Below are 24,309 nucleotides of genomic sequence, written 5' to 3'. Positions count from 1 at the left end.
GGTTAATTATTTTTATTATTTTTGAAAGGGGTCAATAACTAAATAAAGGAGACAATTTGAAGAAAAGCAGCACTTACGCTCACGCTCTGTGTGTGTTTAATTGGCGTGGAGCACGCTGGGAGAAAGATAACCAGCATTTGACGCTAAGAGGAGGGCGGGAGATAAACTACTGCTGGCGTGTCTGTGGACCAATAGGAAGCCGCGGGTGATTCGCACGCCGGCACAATTGGCTTAAAATGGAGACTATTGCGTCCGTGGAGTTTCGGCGATGATTGGTGAAGGCTTGTTCGTTGAAAATCGCCAAGCTGGAGCTGTGTGTTTGATGGGAGCCAACGGGGACAGAGAAGCAGGCGATGTGGCAGAATGATGCTTCCAGTTTCCTGCGGTGTTTGTGTGCGGGATTAGCCGCTACTTAGTTTTGTGTGTGTGTGTGTGTGCGTGTGTCAGCGTGCAGACGCAGAACGCAGCGAGCCGCCAGCCAGCCCCGTCAGGTGGATGCGCCTGCAGTGATCCAGGTCGCCCCTATGGATCGCGTCCATGGATGTCTTCAAACCCGCTTTGGACAATAGTTTGAGTCCCAAGGCGTGCGTGTCCTCATCGGAAGAAGCAGAGGCAGATGTTTTTCGCTGGCCGACACCGGAGAATGGCATCAGCGCCGCTCCGGATGCGGGACTCGCCGCTCCGGGCTTCTGGACGGCTGTATTCGACTATGAAGCGACTGCGGATGACGAGCTCAGCCTGCGGAGGGGGGACCTGGTGGAGGTCCTGTCCAAAGACTCCCTGGTGTCGGGAGATGAGGGCTGGTGGACCGGTATGATAGCAGACCGGGTTGGCATTTTCCCGTCTAATTATGTGAGCAAAGGGAATGGCATTCCGGAGGAAATACGGGACGCCCCGGAGCAGCAGTACTCAGTGCCTCCTCTGCACCGTGAGTATCCCATTGTGATGCATGCCTGCTCAAACTGAATCACTGTGCTATCAATAAAACAGCGCACAGAGCACAGGTCTTCCCTTGTCTTTTGTCAGAAGGCCAGAGAAGCCCACGTTGAGACTGCTGTGTCATGGTAGGCGCAGTGCACTCCTGTTGGCCTAGAAACAGGCTGGTCCAAGCATCCCGGTAGCTTCAGGACCATTATTCATCACAGTGCCTGTCAAACAAACAGCCAGCTGCGGTCAGTGATGCACCCCGCCTCAATACTCAAATTACAATGCACATTGTGTGCAGAACTGGACAACCACGTCCTGCACATGCAGTACTTTCATTGGGTGAACCTTTGTTGTGCTCTGTAAGTGCTGTGCGTTCAGTTTCATGTCGGCTGGTCGGGTTTGCACCAAAATTGTGCTGCAAGAGAGGGAGAGACATGTCAAATTGTGCAGCTTCTGCAGCAAAATGTGCAGCCAAGGGCTCAGACAGACACAGTAAGCAGAATCCAAAGCACCTACAGTGCACCCATAAAGTGGAAACACTATAGTTCTTCTTGGTCTTTGCGAGCTGTGTGCAAAAAGATGCTCTGCAGCAACAAAACCTGTTTTCCCCCACACTGTATCTGCATGTTAGCATAAAGAGGGTGGTAAAGCATGTGTTTTACAAGCCCATGTGACCCACATCAGGCCCAGCTGTTTGGGTGGACCACACCACCTCAGCTGTCTTTGTGGGCTGTCTCAGTCTTTCATCTCTTCGTATTCAGCAGCAGCTGGCCCACTTTCGCATACCGTCCCACCTGAAATATTCATCAAGGTCAGTCTGCTTGGTAGAGGAATCCACAATGTGAGAGTTTGGAGCCACAGACACAAAGGCTCCCGTTCACATCATCAGACAACACCTTTCATTTAAACACAAAGTGGGAAGGGTAGTCTTCTTTTCCACCACTCATCCTTCCTTTCTTCCTTCTCTTAACATCACAGCCAGATTTAAAGACAGATGCTCCCAAGAGCAGGAGGGGTAGTTCCACCAGACCCAGTATTTGGGGCAGCAGGGTGGCTTAGTGAAAACATCCTTCAGCTGAACGACCTGGTTTTGAGATCCTTGTCCTCAAGCATTTGCCTGGCTGAAGAGTAAAACAGAGGATCCCTACCAGCTCCATACAGGCTGACCCTGACCTTTAATGTCCTTCAAAGGGTTTGTGAAAAAATGTCACAGCTCTACGATGATGGATATTGTTTCAGGAGATCGTACAGGTCATTGTCTTTTTTCCTTTGTCTACCTCTCTAATTCTTTGTCCTCTTTTCCTGCCTCTCTCCTCAGTTCTGGAGATCGATTTCTCTGAGCTGACCCTGGAGGAAATCATCGGGGTGGGCGGTTTTGGAAAAGTCTACCGTGCAGTGTGGCGGGGCTTCGAGGTGGCAGTGAAGGCAGCACGACGGGACCCTGATGAGGACGCGGAGCAGACTCTGGAGAGCGTGCGTCAGGAGGCCAAACTTTTCGCCATGCTCAGTCATCCCAACATCATGGCTCTGCTGGGGGTGTGTCTGCAGGAGCCCAACCTGTGTCTCGTCATGGAGTACGCCCGGGGAGGCCCCCTCAACCGGGCCCTCGCAGGGAAACGCATCCCGCCTTGCACGCTGGTGGACTGGGCCGTGCAGATCGCCCGCGGCATGTTCTACCTCCACAGCCAGGCCATCGTCCCCATTATTCACCGGGACCTCAAGTCCAGCAACAGTAAGACTCCATCTATATTGTCACCACATGTCTGCAGTGTGAAAAAATGAGCTGATTTACAGATTAGAGTCAACACAACATGAATCAACAATTTTGATGATCTTTTTAGTAAGAATGGCACGTAGGGCTGCAACTAAGAACTGTTTTCATTATCGATTATTTGGTGATTATTTTCAGAATTTTGTCAAAAAAAAAGAAAACAGAAAAGAAAAGCCTGGAAAACAATGAAAGTGCAGATTATAATTTTCCAAAGACCAAGAAGATGTATTCATATTGCTTGTTTCGTCTGACCAACAACTCTTATAAACTGAGTTTACAAGAGAAAAAATGACATATCCTCACTTGTGAGAAGATCAAACCAGAGAATATTAGACATTTAAAAGATTCTGTAGATCAGCGAGTGATTCAGCAAATGGTTTCAGCTCAAGCTGCATATTAATAATAATTACAGTCCAAGTCCTTTTGTGTTTTTACTCTGTTTTTTGCCGAATTAAAGTCTTATCAACTCAATGCAGTATCAAGAATCCGCATCTGGTTTAAGTCATCGTGTATTCGACTGTAACAATTATCTATACTTGGTTATTTCTGTCTTTTTATATTTTTATTTTTTGATGAATAAATCCAAAAGGGAAGGTTGTTTTCAAACCAAATGTAGTCCAGAAAGAGAGTTTTTGTTAAAATCAGGGTTTGGTAAAGTAAAAGCTTTTTCACTGGTGTCAAACTGTGCAACAGTTTAAAAAAAAAACCAAAACAAACAAAACGCTCAATGCTGCTTTTAAGTACAATATAAAACTAATCAACGTTCTGTTTAGTCCATGCTGAACACATTGTGATTTACAGGAGTGATAATCACTCTTCAGAAATGAGAGCAGAAAGCAAAAGGAGTTTGTATGCGTGTTTGTGGAGCAGTTGTAATCTTGCATTTTACCCAACTGGATCCCCTAAATCCCAAGCCTATTACTGAGGATTTGCCCTCTGCTCTGCCCCAGCCTTCCTATTGGAGACTCCGACAATACAGACAACTAGCTTCTTGCCTGCCATTGGCCTGTTCTCTGGTGATCAGCTCAGGCGCTTCACTTCCCATAGGCTGCTTTAAAGCGTTAAGTCAGTCTAACCAGTTGCCATCCTGGACTCCGTGTGGAAAACCCCAGCCCTCCTCACATGGTCCCATTCAGCATTTTTCTTTCATTTCTTGCCTGTGAACCCAAATTGAGGTTCTAAGAAGTCAGAGAGGTCTCATGCTTTAATGTGAAAGAAAAAACAGTAAGCTATATTTTTTTCCACCTCATAGAGGTTGTTTGTGCATTACATACTATTAAATTTAATCAATATTTCAGTTTAAGTAATCTCACCTAACATTTTATTTCTCAAGTGGGTCCGCCTTGAGAAACTGCTCTCAGTGGTTACAGAAGTCGCTCAAGATGTATTTCTGGAAGTATGCAGCATCCCAAGCACTCGCCCTGTGATTCATCGCTGTGGTAACGAAGTGGTTGGTGGCAATATTATGAAGCTCCGTCCCCAAAAAGACCTAAAAGTCAAGATTTCTTTCTTGCACCTCTACATCTTTTTTCCCCTCATAAATAAATATTTTCATTTTTAGTCTTGCCAGCAGTGTTGTTCTAGGGCTGATGACGTCGGTAGTGAGTCTATCGACCACTTTGGTCCAGATCGAAATATCTCAACATTCAGTTTTCTACAGTAAACATGATGCCCAGAGGAAGAATCCAAATTACTTTGGTCCTCTGACTTTCCCTCTAACTCCATGATGAGGTTTGCATTTGTCTTCTGTAGTAAAATGTCTCAACAGCTTTTGTATGAATAGCTTTGAAATTTGATATATACATTCAAGTAACCCACAGGTTTATTTGTAATTGCTTGGTGATACCCTCATTTTTTTCTTGCATTTTTCTATGGCCAGATATCCACAAAACAAATGCAATTCCCATCTAGCCTCTGCTGTAATTTGTATTTGTACTAATTAACATGTATTAGCATGCTAAAATGCTAAACTGAAGTGATGAACATGGAAAATATGCTAGCTTATCCACTGGAGGCTCTGTAGCATGCTAATGTTAGCATTTACGTCACAGAGCCGACACAGCTAAGCTAAAAGTCTCATGCTCTTAAGTGAGTCTCTTGTGGGTGAGGCCTACTCTGTATACCTTTAGCTGACTTAATGTGATCAAAATGTGACACGTTTGTATGGACTCACTTGTTCACTGTTTTAGCAGCATCCACCAAATTCTGACAGCGTGTGTCTGTTTTTGCTGATGGGAACGTGGGAAACTATACATCTTGCAGCAAACTTAGCTGTATTTCATGCTTCAAAAATAACATTTGTGTGATACCACCAGTTACTTATTCTTATTTGTAATGACTCCACAGCAGCAGTATTTGTACCTTCAGCCTTTCAGCTATCTCTACTGCCTCCCTTTAACATACCGTGCCATTTAGTACTCTTATCTAATGCACAGTGCATTACAGTGAGTGGATGACTGGCCTCAGGGGGAATCAGCTGTGTTTGTTTCACGTTCTGCCTCCTGAGCTACACAGGAGCAGGGTTTTCTTTAGCCACATATTTGGGTTTAGTTTCTTTAGAAACTGCCTCTGTAGCATCAGAGCCACATGAGCAGCAGACGAAGGGGTGCTTGATGTGCACCACAGCCTGCAGACACACCCTCTCCGTTGGGCACAGCCGCAGCAGATGGCCTGGCACTGTGGAGCTGAATTTCAGAGAGTGAACATGTGGTTATGAGGACCACTCCTTTTACGTGTGCATGTTGGGAATGGGTTGTCATCAGAGCAAATGGGCATGCCAGAACAGTCTATTTCTGTAGTATTGGTGTCTGTTTGAGACGTTGTGTCGTAAAAACCGGCAGTAAGATCACTAGCATTGATCAAGGTTGGTGTTTTTCATCTCATCTGCTCTGTTCTAGTGGCTCACTGTTTCTTGGTTTCTCTGTTTGTTCTCTCTTTTTCTCTACTCTTTTATCCTTCCATTCCTTTCATCATGCCCTCCCACCAACCGCCTCCTGTTTTGTTCATCCGCCATGTGTTTTAATTTTTTACATGTGCGCATGCATTGTGTTTTACTGTGGGTCCGATCCCCCTCCTGCTGCTGCCCCTCCCAACATTACAATCCTGGTGGTTATTATCTGAAACCGTTTACTTTACTGTCAACCCGCCTGAAAATGTGCACATACCCCCCTCCATCCCCCGACATCCTCCATCCTCCCTCCCATCCTCCAACCAAAATTACCTTATCACCTCCCACTCCACCATTGCTGACCACTCCAGTCCTCATCCTTGAGAGAGTTGAGATGGAAGACCTCAGCAACAAGACTCTGAAGATCACAGACTTTGGACTGGCTCGAGAGTGGCACCGCACCACCAAGATGAGCGCCGCCGGCACCTACGCCTGGATGGCTCCTGAAGTCATCCGCTCATCTATGTTCTCCAAGGGTAGCGACATTTGGAGGTGGGCAGAGGAGGGGGTTTATGCAGCAAACAAACTGCACCAGGTTGCAGAAGTGGTCAGAAAACGGCGCCAGAAAGAGAGTCAGTTTATCCGCCGCACACATGAAAAAGTTCAGCTCGGGCAGCAGTTGCCATAGTAACAAGGCACATACTGGCACACTGGAAAAGGAGACGGGTACAAAACCAGAGAGTACATGTCACTATAAATACACTTTCAACATTACATTCTGCAATATTTTTCTGTTCAAGAATGAAAGTGCTCATACAGCATGTGCAGTGAAATGAAAGATGGGATACTCTTGAGGCTCTGCTGAAAAGGATAGCGATAACGAATAAGAGCTAAAATAAGGCATTCAAAGAATGAGAAGTCAAATAACAAAATGTAATTTTAGAAGGTGTATATTGGTCTGGTGTAGCTGGTTTATTTATACAGCAGTGCAAAGGATTCACAGATGTCAATTTAGTGCAGAGCAGCATCTGCAAGGGTTGCCCTCATAACCACAATACTGTACACATGTACTCATTTCCATATTCTCTGTGACTGTAGAGATGTGATCCATTCGGTATTTATTCATTTCTAGTCTCCATTATTAGTGCAGCTGCAGACATAAGAGTTTGGATTGTCCTATTTTGAGAACACAAAAGCATGAAAAGTGCATGAAAGTATGTAATTTATATGTGATTCATTTCCGCCGTGCAGCGATATTATGAGGTAGTTTGTTTGCTTTGATGCCACATGTTGCTGTAGCTCAGCTACTCCTGACTGAATGCGGGGTTTCCCAGGATTAAAGTGTGATCAGTGAGAGAGCCAAGACAAGGCAGCATGTGTTGAAGTAATAATGATGCTGCAGGAAGATGAACGGGGAGTGCTGACCAGTGAGGGGAATCACTATGTCTAATCAATGCTCCTGTTCTGGTGTAAATACAACATGGTCAAATGATAACCCAAAAATAGTTTCAAAGATTTTTTGAGCCATAAATTGCCATATGAGTGAAAGTTAAAGCTTTTGAATCCTACAAGTTACAGGTATTTCCAGGTATTCTTTGATCCTTGTCCGATGTGAAGTTGCTCACATTTGCCAGAATTTGGTTATTGGGTTTATAACAAAACCGGTAATCCATTGGTTACTGGTCACTTACTCCTAGTTCATCAGTTTGCGGCTGCTGCAAAATTCGACGGACATAATTTCAAGCTTTTACTTGAGTGCAAAATCAAATTATTTACAGATGCATTCAGCAGCCATCTTCTATGTTTTTCTTTCCTGTTTTGAACATTGAAGTTATGGCGTGTTGTTGTGGGAGCTGCTGACTGGCGAAGTTCCATTTCGGGGTATCGATGGCCTCGCAGTGGCTTATGGGGTGGCAATGAACAAACTGGCTTTGCCCATTCCCTCGACTTGTCCTGAGCCCTTTGCACGCCTTATGGAAGGTAAGAGGAACAAAATTATTTTCTGCCCAGAGCATCATCCTCCTAATTGGATGGAAAATTATCCTGTAGTTATTGCACAGCTGTGTCCAGATAGAGCTACAGGCAAAAATATAACACACTCTTATCAGTTCATGTGCCAGAAAGGTACTTTCTCTGCATTCATTATTAAAAACGATCTACGAGGCAAGAAAAGCCTCTGAACTATAGTTGAAAGGCATCAAACAAACAGAATATATTATCATTTTGTGAAACCGCTTGAAGGGCCAAAAATCATTTTGACTGAGACAAAATTGGCCCACGTTTGTGAGTGTTTTTCATCTTTTGCCACAGACTGTTGGAGCCCAGACCCTCACTCTCGACCACAGTTCACAGCTATTCTGGACCAGCTGACGGCCATCGAGGAGTCAGGCTTTTTTGAGATGCCGGTCGAGTCTTTCCACTCTCTGCAGGATGACTGGAAACTGGAGATCCAGGAAATGTTTGATCAGCTGAGGACCAAGGAGAAGGTTAAAGATGGTTGATTTTATGTAAAAATCTGCAATCAAACCTCAAGCTGTAATGATATGCATATCTTGGGATGTATTTGCATTGGGAAGTAGTGGTTTGGGGTTCAGTACAGCTGTTTTGCATGTGCCTTTGCTTTGTGTCCCCCCCAGGAGCTGCGATCGTGGGAGGAGGAGCTGACCCAAGCGGCTCTGCAGCAGAAGTGCCAAGAGGAGGCGTTGAGGAGGCGCGAACAGGAACTAGCCGAGCGGGAGATCCACATCCTGGAGCGAGAACTCAACATCATCATTCACCAGCTCTACCGGGAAAAGCCTCGTGTTGAGAGCAGGCAGGGCAAGTTCCGCCGCAATCGCCTTAAACTTAAGGATGGCAACAGGATCAGCCTGCCTTCAGGTAACGAATGAGTTATAATAAGCAAGTTTAACTTAGAGTGTTGGCTATTCAAGATCTTCCAGGTTAAAGATCTTAATTACTGTAATACCACCAACTTTAAGGTTGTTACCAGCCACGTGAATAATGAGTTTTTCCTCGTACACATGTCACACCGAAACACCCAAACCTCAAATACATCATCATATTTGAGCTTGTTTAATCTGTCTCAAGTTTGATCAACTTCTCAGTCAAACAATTCAGACAAATACAAGCACAAGTCAGATCAGATAACTTGCCAATGTAAAAATGTATGAGCTAAAAATGGAGGTGGTATGAATGAAGGTAATTTGTCACTGTATATGGATAATTGGAAATCAGCAGCTGAAAATTATCTGAAAATTAGCCAACAACATCAGTACTGTTGTATTGTTGCCATGACTTTCCTACACTGGGGATATCTGCTAGTCAGTGCCTAAAATGCTGACAAATACTGCCCAAAATATGAAATTTACTTACTGTTGCATGTACCAGCCATGGATGTTCAGTCTTACTAACTTTCCTCAAAACTGTGTCAATCACTTTCCTAATTTCAGTTCATGTTTTTAAAAATTTAGATTTTCAGCACAAAATCACAGTGCAGGCGTCTCCCTCACATGATCGGCGTAGGAGTTTGCTCAGCAGCGGTTCCAGTCCTCAGACCAGTCCGCCGATGCTGCCCCGCCTGAGAGCCATCCAACGTAAGCACCGAAGGAACCTTGTATTAAAATTTCATTTGATTTCCTTGACCCTTATTACCATAGAGAGTAGAATTTGTGTGTAAATTCATTTGGTTTTCTCAGCTCAGTTATTATTTATTACAAACCAGTTAATGTTTCCCCTGATATCAGTTCTCATAATGGATCCTTTTTAAAATTGCTCATTTTGCAGTCACTCCAGGGGAGGGATGTACAGCCTGGGGTCGCAACACAGGTTTCCAGCAGGATGAAGAGGAGGATGAGAGGAAGGGGTCCAGGAAAAAGGGTAGATCCCGCGGGTGTGGCCCATACAGGGAGCACAGTGCTGACGCCAGGTAAGGGAACCCGGAAAAACACCTCAACTTACTTTAATGAGGTATTTAGTCGAGAAATAGTCCTTAACCCCTTTTTCCCGATAACCCTTGTAATGTCAGGTATCATTTTAAACATAAAGGAATAAATATTTCTAAAATTTAGTTATTTGATGTTGGGCTTTGAAATCTGGGCCTGTTTTTCAGTATTTCTGCCTTTATCCTTCCTACCTCACAGTGTGAAGCCTCCCCATGAAGGCAGCAGGCAGCGGTCCTGCAGCGCCCCAAACCTTCGCAGGTCCCCGAGACACAGTCCAGCAGTGCCAGGAGTGCCAAGTCTTGTGGAGATGGGTAGGCACGACCAGTTTATTAAATCCGTTTTGTCACTCCATATAGTAATACAGATAACAGCTGCACTGATTAGGAAAGATTAGTCAAGCGGTAGGCTGGTTGGAAACCATGGAAGAGGAGAATGAGTGAGTGAGACACTCGACTCTCACATGGCTTTTAGTGGTTGACCTGAGGAACTCACAGATGTACATGCTTGTAGCTGTGTGAATGTAAACAGGCTGTTGCTGAAAAAGTTGTTTCATGTTTGAGAGGAGTTGTTATGGTATATTCAGCTTATTGACTGTGCAACATGAACTACTGTGTCTATGAATTTATCTGCAAATACCTCTTTTCTATGTACATGTGCTTCAGTTTGCATGCTTTATAAGACAACCAAGTTCACATGTGAATGATCCTGTTTTTAGAAAATGAAGACTGCTGCTTCACTGCTGAGCCAGGAGCATCTCCTGGTCAGTCCTACCTCTGCATCCCCTTCCATAAGGATGGCCACACAGCTGCTGCTGACGGAGATGGAGATGAGTATTGCGCCAGCAGCCAGGTTCCAGGGACATCGCCATGCAAGAAGAGCCCTAGTGGGGCCCGGAGGTCTGAACTCGTCCTGCTGGGCTGTGGAGCTCTGCTGGCAGCTGTGGGACTGGGCTACAACCTGCTGACTCTGGCCCAGCCGGAGGAGAGCATCAAATCGCGATGGGAGGGTTTCTTCCACAGAACTGGGGGCCAGAGGCGGAGCACCAGCCCCCCAACTCGCAGACTGTTCAGACGGGAAAGCCCGCTGAAACCCTCGGCGCCCTCGCTGCCAGAGCGAGGCTTGCCCTCCTCTTATACGCTGCTGTCCTTATCTTCAGTGTCTGACTGCAACTCCACCCGCTCGCTGCTGCGCTCTGACAGCGAGGAGTTGTTGGTCTACCGCCCTGCCTCACCGCCTCGGGACTCACGGCATCAGGCCATCCAAACCCCAGTCAACCCACTGGTCAACACCCACCTTGAGAGCTTCAAGCGTAACCCCCGCCAGTCTCTCACACCCACACATGTACCCTCTGCCCCGAGCTCCTCACGTAGCCTGCGCCGAACACCATCAGATGGGGCCATAAAGAAGGGCTGCCCTCCAAATAATCTGGAACCATTGCCAGAAAAAACAGCGTTAGAGAACGCAGGTAAAGTCTTCTTGCATTTGATTTTAAGGGTGGATACAGATGTTTTTTAGTTTGTTTGATGATATTCAGTTACCTCATATTTGAGCATTTAATGCTAATTTATTTTTAGCCACACTGGCGGCGTGGCTTCAAAAGAATTATTTTTCCTAAAATATTATTTTTTTTAATGAAGGGAAAAATCATACAAAACCAAAATTTTATCAAGAGGTCCATCACTTAATGTACCTCTATGCAGAGCACATCCTCAGTCCAATGAATGATGTGCTTTAGTGGTTGATATTTAATAAATCACCAATATTGGCCTGACAACCAGCCAATAAATTATATAAGATTGGATGTTCTCTAGTTGCCTTTCTTTCTTTCCCTTTACCCCAGCAGGTGGCTTCAGAGGTTTAAAAGAAGAAGAGGTTCCACGGCTTCCTGATCCAAACGTTGTTTTCCCTCCAACTCCCCGTCGGCGCTGTGCTCCTGAACGCCCCAAAACCCTTGACTTTGTGGCAAGGCCTCGGCCTTCCCCTCGGGCTCGCTGTGATGTATTTTGGGCGGAAGCCAGGCCAAGGGGAAACGGACAAATGCTGGGTAACGGCGAGTCCCCCGCCCACACATCCAGCACGGAGACTCCTCCAACTGTAGAATTTGGCAGAGACCCGGCGGTGCTGCCCACCCCCATGGAGGCCCCAACACCCTACTCTCCCCGCAAGAATGAAAACCTGTTGGACCAGCTGGATGAGGGACAGTATCGGGATGGCACCATCCCGCTCTGCAGACCAGAGATCAGCTTGCCCAAAGACTCACCTTTCCGCTACAGACCTGGATTCTGGTCCTAACCCAGCCCCATGTGCAAACAGCCACGGCCCTTCACCCTTCAACCCAAGGAGGGGATTGTCTCTGCTGTCAGATTCTGGATTGTTACAGGTTGGGGCCATTTAGTGCTTACAAAAATAATCAGTTTTTTGCTTTAATTAGTATTTAACGGGGGTGGGTGTTCACCTTTCTCCATCGACGATGTTGTTGCAAAATTAGAGGAAAGGGATTTACTGTGAATATTTTACCTTTCCAACATTTGTTGTGTCACCCTTTGTGATGGAAAACCTTCAATGTATTATCTGAAACTGCTAAAATGAACCAATGAAAAGTATTTGAAAGTCTTATTGGACCCAGGTCTGATTGCTACTGCGTTAAAGGTAAAGAATGACCATTTTTTCCTCTCTTACACATCCCATCTGTCATTCAAGATGTAAAGGTTTTTTTCTTTTGGAATAAGCTGATTAACAGCTCTATATCACAATGGTATTGATTAAAGCTTTACGTAATTTAATTAATTTCAAGCTTGATTTCAAGATTGTGCATTGAATGAAGTGCACTTTTGGAAAGCATCATGAATGTAAAGCTTCAGGTTTTATTCCGTTGTCAAAAAAAGCTGCCTCTGATTATTTGTAATTTGTCTGTTAAAGCACTGTGTTATTTTACCTAACCTGTATAATTCACTCTCCTGTGTTAGTGGCAGATGGATTCCTATTTTGTACTGAGCACCTGTCATCACCAATCACTTGTACAGAGGAACATCCCAGGGATGGGGTTGCTGTTGTATAATATGAGCACTTCTTTGAATTTGTCTTGAAACAGTGTCAGTACAATAATGTCTGACACCATCTCGAGCCCTGTATGGTGAACTGTAAAGAAGAATGTCACTACTGCTTGAGTCTGAATTGGGACTGTATCAGAAAACTCATTAATTCCCTGTCGAGTTCATTGTTTGTGAACCCTGTCAGAGTAACTTGTTTGTATCCCAACACACCAGTTAAGAAACATTTCTTCAAGCTAAAAAGGGAACTTTGTGTTTGTAATTCTGTAAAATGTCTGCCTCATAAATTGTTGATCAACATAGGATGAGGGATATAATGTATTTGATTATGTAAGTGGCACGCAGGTGAAGCAGGCCCTGGTGGCACGTGAATGTTTATTTACTGATTTCTTATGTTTGTAATGATTTATTTAAGTTTATTTATTGAACAGTTTATTATGATGGTTTATTTTTATATTTCATTGTATTTGCCTTCATTTTTGACACTTGTTAGTGTTGTTCATGAATGTTTTTACGAGTTAAATGTGGCTTCCAACAAAATGCAGTAGCATTTGATGTTCTTCACATACATTCATCTGTTTGATGCATCTTAAATTATCTTCAGTTGTTTTATTTGTAACATCTTTAACACTGTTGTCCTGGGAAAATGAATTTCATGACAATAATTTGGAATTCAGGAGATTGGGATGAGCATTTTTTTTTTATTTTATAGAAAATAACCCACTTAAGAAAATAATAAACAGATTATTGAAAATAGTTGCAGTCCAAAATCAAGCAATCAAAAAATTATTTAACTGAGCTAAACTCATACAAACCAGGTTGTGCACATTGGTTAGTTTTTGCTTCCACGCTTTACTTGTGTTTGTCTGGCCTGGGCTGGAGTTGAGTATTATTTATTTTTTTTATTTATTATTTTTACTGTTTACTGTCTGATAAATCCTGTGATAAATCCTACACACCAACTGTCAAACTAGCAGGCAAAAAAACAGCTGATTAAAACTGAATTATTTTCTTTGGGGGGGGGGGCACATTCTGGGTCTAGTCTTAATGCCTGTTTCTCTGATTTCATTTTCAAATGACAAGAGACCAGTGACCTGGAGAACTGCATCCTCTGAGGTTCAGTCTGTCTTTATCCCAAATGTGACCCAATGTATATGTTTATATGAATGCTTTTTTTCTGTGCAGAATGTGATCTTGCTCAATGTACAAACTCACTATTTCAACTAAGGGTGCTAGTTGAAACAGGGCTGCCCCTCCTGAGGTGTAGCCAACCTATCATCATATGTCTGAAATGTTACCACGAATAAGCTGAACTTTCTGATGAACATTGTTAAGGTTGGGAATGAAACGGTTACTGACTGACTTGTATTTGCACTGGCACACACTGATTTGAGTAAAATCATGGTAAACAACCCAACTGGGTCATCATGTCTTTCTTAAGGCTCTGTGTGTCATTGCTGAATTAATGAGTAAAAAGTAGTTAATCTCTATTGTTGGCCTGCAGTTCCCATCCATCAACTCGTTGTGATTTACCAGCCCAAATCTTTATTATTTTCGCACTGCTCTCATAATATAGTTTGTTTTCTGTGGCAATAGGCAGATGTTTTCAGAAAACTAAAAGCTATAAATCTGGAGCAATTACCTGAAGAGTGAAATATTTCAGGAGCTGGTGGAGACCAGCAACAGTTAATCTGCTTCTTAAGCAATAGCGTTAGCATCAGCGTTACAATCAGTCACAAAGCAATGTATCCATTTCTTAAGGCAGATAATTATCCAGCAATGCTGAATATATAGAAATGGATAGCTGCCACTATGACTTAAAAGTAGCTAAAACACGAGGGGTCCAAACTGGTGCAACTCAGCACAGAATAGCGCTAATGTTAGCTGCTAGCCAGTCAACTTCTTGTAGAGGAACCACTGACTGTATATAAAGATGTTTTTTTATAGTCAAGAACATTTAGTTACTAGTAAACACTCACATTTCCCCATAGTGGAGACTTGGAGTTGTGCTTATTATGTATCAGCATTAGCCTTACACAGAGCATCCATTTCTCAGAAAGACAATTACCTGAAAAATAAAAACAGTCCGCAGCTCAGTAATAAAGATTTTTAAACCATCTGTTTCTTACCAAGGTAACCGGCTGGCTGCCATCTTGGTTGGGTTTAGGCAATAAGAATTGCAACTTGGGAAACAAAAACAAAATTTTCTAACTGAATATTTTTTCACCCAGGTGGTTAGAAGAGTCTCTTAGGATCTGGAAATACCTTCACAACCTAGCGGTAAGTCCTGTTTCCAGGTTTGCTAAACACTGTGAGGTAATTTGGATGTAGCTAATGCTAATACATGAGTGATACAAGCTAAACAGTAAGAGATTTAGCCCTTGACTGGTGAATAATGTGGAGCATCCAGCAGCTAAAACACCCCCAGTTTCCCTTAGCAGTGCTTAATGTCCAAAAACAGAACTAAAACACTGTGAGTATTGGACTCGACATGACTGCAGGTGAATGATCATGGTCCTAATGTCAAGATGCCCAATCGACTTAAATAATGATAATATCACAGCGATTTCAGCTACTTACCACTGGTGATGTAAAAACCATAAAACTGTTTTACCTTAAAAGCAAAATGACAAATTAAAGGGAAATCCACCACTGCAGCACAACAAAAATTACGACACATTTATTACACGCATACCTTTGCAGTAAACATACAGTATTTGTTGATACAGAATATGCTGTGAATGAAGTTCTTTGTTTTGGCATTCACAAACACAAATACACCTCACCTCTCCATTAAATTTTTTGTCATTTCTATAAAGTAGCCTATTTACATTTTTGTGATATGTCTTTTAAGTTAGCACTGCAGTTAGCGACCATGTGCTCTTGATGTCCTTGCCTACACATTTTGTAAAAACCTACTTACTGAAAGCACCTTTAAGTCATATGTAATCAAGAGTATAAAAAAATCTTGATCTTTTGTGTACTTTCAAAATTAAAGTATGGCAACAGAAGTGTAGGTGGTTGGTACCTCATTTTTTCCAGGCCAATTAAAAGACATCTTGTGCGAGGGCACGTGCTAAATAACAGTTACACTCAACCGCAGACATGCTGGATTCACTATACAGACCTTGTTGTTTCTGTCTCTATCACAGGTGTTGGCCTGTATGTGCAGTGTTAGGACTGGCAGTGCATCAATTTGAAAAGGTTAAAAAATACTTGGGATTCATAACAGATAAATTTTGCAACGTGGAGACAAACTCAATATCAGGTACATTTTAAAAAATAACGCTTCAAGCACACAATGACGAGATTCAATCACATAATTGGCCACCAGATGCTGTGCAAGGCAAAAGCAAACAAACACTGTGTCACACCAAGACCTCTGACTCGTGGTGTGGAGGGTCTGGGTGGCACGCTGTAGGGCTGAAATTACTGAAGGGTGAGAAGTCATTACACAGCAAATGCTTATGTCCCCTCTTTCTTGTCCCTTTGGGCATTCCGGCGAATCTTCATCTCTGTCAGCTGGATGTAGCGGATGACGTTGGTGTCTGGAAAACAAAGACAGGAAAAGGCTGATTTATTTCCTGCTCAGGCAGGAAATGTGCACCAATGTGCTCATAAATCTTCCACCTAAACCGAACTCAGTGGCACACGTGACATAGCAAAGGGGCTGCAGGAACTAGTTTTGGGAAATATTTTTTCAGGAACTACAAATAAACATGTTTTTGTTTCCAGATACAACACCATGATTTTTTTTTTAGTTTATTCTATGTGGTTTTGAAAGGGTTTTTACAAGCTCAGCACCAGCATATAATGATGTTGTGAATCAAGTGAATCATGCACAAGATTACAGCTATTGTACATTTATATAAAGCTTGGTTTTACTGTGTTTCTCATAGCTATGGTTCGCAAAACGAGGCCTTAGAAACACGCCCATAAAATAATTTCTCTGTCCAGATGTTAGAAGAATCTATAAACAGTAAACTGTAAAGGCTTCCAGCTGTCAGTGATTACCTGAGTTCCACACCCATCTGTGCACCTGTTTTTAAATCACCCAATTAGCTCCCGAGCATATATATCTTCCCCTTTCCCTCAGGTCCCTGCCAGTTTGTCTATAAGCCCTTTTCAGTGAGGACATTTTGACATGCTGCAGTTGGAAAAAAGCAGAACTGTAATTAATAAGATTAAAGATGGCTGAATTCCATTTAGCTGCTTTAGCTTCACGGTCTTGGTATTGCCGGCTCACTGTCACACTGTTACGGTTTATTGGGGCATTTCAATAGAACAGAGTCATCATTAATGTTATTAGTGACACCTACCAGTGAAAATTTGTGTTAAAGAGCCTACTCTGCATTCTGTCTTGGCATCCAGCCTTCTAGTTACCAGTGTCTTGCTGTCTGTTAGGACCTCTTGTCTGCTTTTACATTCAATTGCTTCAAGGAAGTAATAACTCTCATACATGAGTATGAGATATTGTTGCAACCGACAATCATTTTCATTTTACTCATATTTTTATTTGGTTAAAGCCACGAAATGCAAAATTTTTTTGTTTCACTTGAATAATCCCAGTCAAATTTAGCACAGTCTGTGTGTGATCTCAGCAAGCAACTCCCTGACCTCAGGTCAGATCCGGTGGACTCGATTAAATTGGTGCCACCACATTACTGAGTCGTCATTTACTTTCTTATCCATAATTAACATCTATCACAGAATAATGTTTCCAAGAAGCTTGCTGAGTGAAATAGCCCAAAACAGTGGTGAAAGAAGTATTCAGATACAACATAAAAGTAGCCATACAACAATGTAAAAATACTTCTTACATGTAAAAGGGCCTGCATTAAGTTAAAGTATAAACGTATTATCAACAAAATGTGCTTCTTGTGTAGCTGAAACCAGCCTTTTAGTTTAGCTCATACCCAAGTGAACGGAGTGAATTTTCTGGTAATCAACCAATCAATTCCTCAACAAATATTTCATTGCTATCTTACTTTTCTTAAGCAGGTCAACCAGTAAGATGACAGTCGGATGCGATCCCTTTCAGCAAACCAAATCACATGAGGATCTTTGGTCTAATGAGCTATCAACACAGTAAGCTTGTGCGTGTTTGTAATGGAGGAAAACAAGGACATCACAGGGTAATTGAATGGACCATTGAGACGGCACTGCAGCTCAGTCCTGACCTGATGGTTCCTGCTTGTGTGACTCCTTCAGGTAGTACAGGGCCTTCTGGAAGTCTCCTAGATGGTAATAGGCCACACCGGATCGGTACAGAGCTTTGAAGTTCTTCCCTTCCTTGTGAAGCACTTTCAGACAGTACTCCTTCACTCGCTCATAGTTCACCAGCTCCATTTGCAATAGGCAGGCTACAGTGGGAGAAGGAGAAACGACAAAAGAGGCAGAAAAGTAACTGATGACACTGCAAGAGCCAATGTTAGAATTTCATTATACGGCAGACGCACCATCGTGAGCCCTATCAGGCACCAAGATACAATGGATTGGTTAATTCTTTGATATATAACAAACATAATGGCTGAAATTGCCAAGGGGTGAACAAATATGTCATCAATATGAAGTAGATATCAAAGGAAAGTGAGGAGAATAGTGGGGTAAGAATGACTCATAGTCCATGAATCATTCATGAGCTTTGGAGTATTCCCAGAATCTTTCTCTGTTGAAAAGCGAACAGATAAGTGTAGTGTAGCGTGTGTGTGTGTGTGTGTGTGTGTGTGTGTGTGAAACGTCTCTTACCGGCCAAGCTGTTGTAACACTCCAGCTCTGCGTTCTCCATGGCCCCCTTCTGCTCATCTGTCAGCGTGGTGGACTTGCTGCTGACGGTCGGCAGGAGGGAGGACGGGGGCTTGGAGGTGGTGTCCGGATCCCCCAGCACCCTGCACAGCCCCTTCATCTCCAGCAGAGCGCGGTGATACTTGCCAATCGCCTCTCGATACTTCTTATCCTTGTAGCACTGGGTGCCTTGGCACTTGAAGTCCAGCGCCCGTCTCACGACGTCGGCTGGCTCGTTGTGCGATGGTTGTTTCAGCATCGACCCACCATGATGCCTCTGCTGCTGGAGCTGCTGCTGGTATCTAGCATCTTTGGTCCGGCTGCTGCCGCTGCTGCTGTTGGGAGGCTGAGTGCACTGCTGGAGCTTCGGGGAGCCGCCGCCGTTGTCGGTCTGGCTGCCTCTGCCATCGTCCATCCTGCCGTCGTGCCCAGCCTGGATCACGTTCATTTTCAACGTTATTTTAGCGTAGCTGCCCTGACGCGCGGCTGTAGCCTAATTTAGCGGGGAAATTGAAGCTCCCTCACTGCATCTTCACAGCTGTGTGGTCGCGTCTTCGCCTCGCCACTGTCGAAGCTACGTCCTCACTGTGCGCAACCCTGAGCTGTGCGCGCTCCTCCGTTGTAGCCCGTCCTGGTATTTTACCCCACGGAGGAGCCGATTGGTCGATATATACAAGGCCAGTGGTCCCACGGGGATCGTCCAGCAGGAAGAGGAGAGGTTTGATCATCAGTGATCATCGGTTTATTTTGGAGATAATCTCATTATTCGTTTGTTTTGCAAATTGCACCCACTGTTTTATTTAAAACCACACTGCACCGAAGATTATTTTCTTAAGAATATTTTCAGTGAAATGTGTATATTTCTGAAAACTGGATGAAAGACAGGACTCAATATATTTTGTGTTTCTTTAATTGGCTGCCTTCTGTTATTTTGTTAATTATAGTCAAATAAAAACACCACCTGAAACCTTTTAATGAATAACTGCCCCTTTTATCAGATATTTGTGTCTCTCCAGGCCCCACATGCAGGTTCATTCGGAAGCTGGCCATATTCCAGGCCTCCTTAAATTAAATACCTCACAGTAAGAGAACTTGGCTTCACTGAATATCAACCCCCATCTTCTACTTAAATATCGCTCACTCTCTCGCTCTTATCTCAGATTGGAGGAATGCAGTCATCTCTGCTCAGATGAATCAGATAAAGATCATTGAGCCTGTCGTCTCTCGCCCGAGCTGCCTGCTGTTCCACTTTGGACAGACTCATGACAGGCTACGGTCTCTAATGACAGGCTATGATGTCATCCAAACCGGAGTTTACGCACGGTAATAGCGTTATGAGCCTCTATTATGAAGAGGGGGAGCAGACACCCAGGTGATGGATACGGTCGACCCCTTTGCCCTGACCAAGTGTGTGTGTGTGTGTGTGTGTTCACTAAAATCCATCTGGCCGGTCACACTCACAAGGCAGTGAGCTCAGCTGCCTGGGTGTGTCTCTGGAATTTCGGCTCTCTGGAGCAAACGCTGTTGATCAGAAATCAAGACCATGAACCATGGGAGCTGTTAAATGATTTGTTGCGTAATACTGATGCTGACTGAGGCTGATGCTGTAAGAGAGATATGGGTAATGTACAGTTGTTGTCTAGACAGATGCACCCATTAAGCTCCACATTTCGCTGATACAGTTCAGTTTAATGGTTTGTATTTATGACAAATGTACAAAAATGACCATACAACGTAGATTAGTGATGGCTGTGTGAAGCAGTGTGATTTTTGGATTAAAGTGTGCAGCCTGTGGGGACGCAAAAAGGACGATGTCGTTGAAACATTAAGGTAAAATAACAACAACATTGTCTCCTTTGTTCTGTTTTATTAAAAAGATTTTTATACACTTCATTCGTGCCCTTCATTCCAATTGAACTAATCAAAACGATTAAGGCTACGTCATCAAACTACGACACGCTGGAGACGTAGGTTTTGTGAGACGATTTGTTTACATCATGGCGGCGGTGGATTTCAGAGGTAGCGAAAAACGCCTTTTACAATTTATTAGAAAGTCATATTTTTATTTAGGTGATATTTAGCAATTCGACACTTTACGTGTCACGTTTTTGACAATTGATATTAAGCTGGTGTGTAGATTTGCTGCTGGTAGTTTTCTCCTAGCATATGTGTGCCGCCACTAGAAGCTAACTTTAGCAGCGATTAGCAGGTCGGCTAAGGTAGCTAAAGCTGCCTGGCTGCCACAATGTTCAGTTTAGTTTGGCAGGTTAGTTAACAAAGCGACGAATTAAAGGTCACACATAAACTCCAGCCGCGTTTCTGGTGGAGGGAGATGTGAGATTTGATTTAGCCATCGTTTACGGCCACCGATTGCTCCGCTAACTAACTACGTTGATCGTTCCCTACAGTTTTTGAGTTGACATGACTGGTCTTCGTTGTTTTGGTAGTTACTGATGTTAGTGCTGGCAACACTCAAAGGTTCAACTGTTCCGAGACATAAAATTAAGAGTAGAAATCACAATCACTTCTTATCTGTGAAGGCACTTCAAAGATTTGTAGCTGTATTCCATTCAACCTACGACAAAGGCAAGAGATAGGAAATTTAACATATTTTATATATTATAACATTTTTAATATTTCATTTGAGCAGATTTCGTTCTGTCATAAACAAAATACGCGTAACAAACTTGTCCACATACAAACAAAACAAAGCACAAGAACTTACTAAACGTAAGATTAAGCTGTCTAAACGGGTTAAGGAGAGGGTTTAATATGTTAAGACTTCACTTATTCTGAGACTCAGGCCTCACAGCCCTGATGACAAAGTCCCAATTGAAGCATACTTCTTATGAAAACCGTGTATTACATCCTGAGGCTGTGATGAAGATGATGATGATGACATGAATAGCAATACTGCCAGCACAACACATGCCTTTAAAGTGTCCAGCCTAACCCTAATATCATTTGGAACCTCACATGTGCCCTGCGTTAATGTAGGAAAGTAAAAAAAACAACTTTATTGAATTTGCAGACAATCTTCTCGGGATATCCTGGGTCGACAGTGGCTGGGTACCGATTCTTAACCCTGGAAATGTACTGGACTATTTCTCTGAGAGAAGCAACCCCTTCTATGACCGAACCTGTAACAATGAGGTAGTGAAGATGCAGCGGCTCACTCTGGAGCATCTGAAGTAAGTTTATCTTACACAGTGGGATTTGGTGTTACATGGAAAATCGCTGCACATAATTGAGAATAAAGAAATTAAGTGTCACACTGAACGAGAATATTGAATGCAATTCAGCAGATAAATTACTACATGGAGCTTGTACTTAAACTAAACCAAAATAAACCCACAGATAAAGTGCTTCTTAAGACTTGTTCATTTTTAAATGTCTGACAGAAATATATTTTCAGCTCACAGCAGTAAATTAGTTGTATTGACTTACAAAACTAAAAGCAAACATTTCTGTCTCATTTTCAGTCAAATGGTGGGAGTGGAATACATTCTTCTTCATGCTCAGGAGCCAATACTTTATATAATCCGTAAACAACAGAGGCAGTCGCCGACACAGGGTGAGCAACGTGGTGTCTAATTGAATTTTCAAATAATTCTGTTGTGGTTTAATGCTCAGTCAGTGTACAAAGTGTGTGATTCCCACTGTTTAATGAAGGTGAAAATATCTTTAATCAATGGTAACAAAAGACTTTTAGTACAACAATCTGACACTATTGTGTTTATTTTAATGCACGCAGTTAGATTTGTGATTATATGCTCTAACTTATTACTGTCACAGTTAAAACACCAACACAAACTTGCATTTGAGACTCCATCAGAGGATCTGACGGGCATTTCTGCTGTACGTTTTCATCCTCCAGTGATTCCCTTGGCTGACTACTACATCATAGCAGGAGTGGTGTATCAGGCCCCAGATCTGGGAACAGTTATCAGCTCCAGAGTGGTGAGAATTTTTTCTATGACCCTATCAAATTTGCTTGTAACAGTTTATCACTTATTTTGAGTGGACCTGATAAGGGTTTTACTGTGCGTGACATGAATCACATATGTTTTAGCTTTCTGCTGTCCATGGAATCCAGTCCGCTTTTGATGAGGCCATGTCATATTGTCGCTATCACCCATCCAAAGGATACTGGTGGCACTTCAAGGACCAGGAGGAGAGAGGTTTGGTTTCGGCAGTTCATTTAGTAAAGTTACATAGTTAAAATAGCTTCTGTAACTAAATCACAAATTTTACTATGTCTGCTGAAGACTACAACAGCCAAAGCGACCTCACATGTAGCCAGCGTGAATGAAACAAAGTACAAAAAAAAATGTAACTAAAATAATAACTTGAAGACAAAACTTTTTATTTATTTATCTATTGTAACAGAAAAAGCCAAGCCCAAATCTAAGAAGAAAGAGGAGCCAAGTTCACTGTTTCAGAGGCACCGTGTTGACACACTCCTTTTGGACCTCAGGTCTAAGTTTCCGCCAACATTCTACCAGGTACATGTTACACCACCTCAGAACTGTTAAAACTGTGAAATTTAGCATAGTAAAAATAATTATGTGTTTATGGGATTGGATTGAAGTAATTGTTTTTATGTTTGCATTTTCAGCCTAAGCCTGGTGAGAAGCCTATTCCAGGTATGACCTTGAAATGGTTGCATTATATTGTGATTCTGATCCTGTTACATGATAAATGGTCAGTCTGAATGCGTCATGAGCGTTCCTTTTATTGTATGTTTTTGTATTGCAGTTGAGGTGAAGAAAGAGCCTGAACCCCCCACAGAAACCGTAAAACAAGAGGAAAGGGAACCTGCCGCAAAGTCCTCAGCCCCAGCTCCTCCAAGCAAACCGCCTCCAGAGAAGAGAGCAAGGCTACAGTGACATTGTTCTCACAGTCTGGGAAAATGAAGCAAGGAAATGTGAAGTCCTGCAGCACCACCCGAAAGAACAGCTTGGCAGTATTTTTGTTTCCTCTCCACTCTGCTCAGTTGATCAGCTAACAGGATGCTAAGAATGAACTGGTACAAAAAGGGTCAGTCAGTGTCAGGACTACTTTTACACTGTAACCGTAGTCTTATACACTTGATAGCTTTGGACATTTCAGGCAGATGCACTGCAGGGGTTAACTGCTTGATGTCAGCAGGCATTTAGTGGTAGTATTTGCTAAGGATGAGGTTTTTTGATGGTAAGCTGACATCAGCATGAGTGTCGATTTACTGTTGACATCAGCATGTTTGTGTTGTCCTGACTAACAGAGTGTAGTTTAATTCCCAGTGTGCTTTACAGGGGGATAATGCATCATCTCATCTGAAAAGCGAAAAGTCTTCCCACATGACCACCTCTCTAATTACAAACACTTTCAGTTGTTTGTTTGTTTGTTTTTTTTAAAGAATATTCTACTTTGGTGTTTTTGTATTAAAATATCAACCACTGTGTCCTAATGTGTTGCGCTGTGTGTTGTCAAAAATAGATTTGTAACTGACTCAGGATCAGGAACAACTCATAACCCGAAGCATTTGTGTTCTTCACCCTCAGGTGCTTTACTACACTGAACCAACTTGATGATCTTCAGTGAAAATAACTAAGTACATTTACTTAAGTGCTTAATTACCATCTAGCAGTACTTGTACTTAAAGTAATCCAGTTTATGTTTCGTTATACTTGTGTTTCATTACATTCCAGAGTGAAATACTGTACTTTTTACTCCACGAATCCACAGCTGGAGTTACTGGTTAATTTTCAAATAAACATTCTTCATTAAAAGGCATATGATAGAATTAGAAAACAACATTCACTGTTAAAAACCCAAATGCAAAATGAAAAACTTTTTTCACTTGTGACCTTACAAAAAAATTGAGGTCAATAAAGACGAAAATTACAGAAAGGTATGACAAAATGAATCTATTTATTTTGTCCCATTAATCATCTCAGATTTTAACTT

At 42.8% G+C, this 24,309-nt stretch overlaps 3 protein-coding genes across 3 annotated transcripts; 2 read left to right on the top strand and 1 right to left on the bottom strand.

The window, feature by feature from the left end:
• Nucleotides 1-526: 526 nt before the first annotated feature.
• On the top strand, nt 527-13,952 carry map3k9 (mitogen-activated protein kinase kinase kinase 9). Its single transcript, XM_046413070.1, has 11 exons — nt 527-928; nt 2,246-2,659; nt 5,957-6,137; nt 7,417-7,565; nt 7,896-8,071; nt 8,222-8,462; nt 9,056-9,178; nt 9,369-9,510; nt 9,725-9,837; nt 10,242-10,991; nt 11,370-13,952. The coding sequence occupies exons 1-11, from the start codon at nt 538-540 to the stop codon at nt 11,816-11,818; spliced, it is 3,129 nt and encodes a 1,042-aa protein (XP_046269026.1). The 5' UTR covers nt 527-537; the 3' UTR covers nt 11,819-13,952.
• Nucleotides 13,953-15,233: 1,281 nt separating this feature from the next.
• LOC124072272 (tetratricopeptide repeat protein 9A) lies at nt 15,234-19,068 on the bottom strand. Its single transcript, XM_046413538.1, has 3 exons — nt 18,325-19,068; nt 17,757-17,939; nt 15,234-16,124 (listed from the first exon to the last, which is right to left on the bottom strand). The coding sequence occupies exons 1-3, from the start codon at nt 18,806-18,808 to the stop codon at nt 16,042-16,044; spliced, it is 750 nt and encodes a 249-aa protein (XP_046269494.1). The 5' UTR covers nt 18,809-19,068; the 3' UTR covers nt 15,234-16,041.
• Nucleotides 19,069-20,301: 1,233 nt separating this feature from the next.
• med6 (mediator complex subunit 6) lies at nt 20,302-23,809 on the top strand. The gene is made up of 8 exons (XM_046413539.1): nt 20,302-20,379; nt 21,392-21,551; nt 21,843-21,934; nt 22,238-22,320; nt 22,433-22,541; nt 22,750-22,865; nt 22,979-23,006; nt 23,119-23,809. Exons 1-8 carry the CDS (start codon nt 20,358-20,360, stop codon nt 23,247-23,249), a joined length of 741 nt encoding a protein of 246 aa, XP_046269495.1. The 5' UTR covers nt 20,302-20,357; the 3' UTR covers nt 23,250-23,809.
• Nucleotides 23,810-24,309: the final 500 nt, after the last annotated feature.

This window comes from Scatophagus argus, chromosome 15 (genome assembly GCF_020382885.2).
Source record: "Scatophagus argus isolate fScaArg1 chromosome 15, fScaArg1.pri, whole genome shotgun sequence".
Taxonomy (NCBI): domain Eukaryota; kingdom Metazoa; phylum Chordata; class Actinopteri; family Scatophagidae; genus Scatophagus; species Scatophagus argus.
This window is presented reverse-complemented; position numbering and strand designations above follow the sequence as displayed.

Excerpts from the sequence above, each read along its gene's own strand:
- map3k9 (XM_046413070.1), top strand. The coding sequence starts at position 538 with ATGGATGTCTTCAAACCCGCTTTGGACAATAGTTTGAGTCCCAAGGCG. Across the intron at positions 2,660-5,956 it reads GGACCTCAAGTCCAGCAACA|TCCTCATCCTTGAGAGAGTT; the intron begins GTAAGACTCCAT and ends TGACCACTCCAG. Across the intron at positions 7,566-7,895 it reads CTTTGCACGCCTTATGGAAG|ACTGTTGGAGCCCAGACCCT; the intron begins GTAAGAGGAACA and ends CTTTTGCCACAG.
- med6 (XM_046413539.1), top strand. The coding sequence starts at position 20,358 with ATGGCGGCGGTGGATTTCAGAG. Across the intron at positions 22,321-22,432 it reads CAGTTATCAGCTCCAGAGTG|CTTTCTGCTGTCCATGGAAT; the intron begins GTGAGAATTTTT and ends CATATGTTTTAG. Across the intron at positions 23,007-23,118 it reads TGGTGAGAAGCCTATTCCAG|TTGAGGTGAAGAAAGAGCCT; the intron begins GTATGACCTTGA and ends TTTGTATTGCAG.
- LOC124072272 (XM_046413538.1), bottom strand. The coding sequence starts at position 18,808 with ATGAACGTGATCCAGGCTGGGCACGACGGCAGGATGGACGATGGCAGA. Across the intron at positions 17,940-18,324 it reads GTGTTACAACAGCTTGGCCG|CCTGCCTATTGCAAATGGAG; the intron begins GTAAGAGACGTT and ends CTCCCACTGTAG. Across the intron at positions 16,125-17,756 it reads ACACAAGCAGGAACCATCAG|ACACCAACGTCATCCGCTAC; the intron begins GTCAGGACTGAG and ends TTTGTTTTCCAG.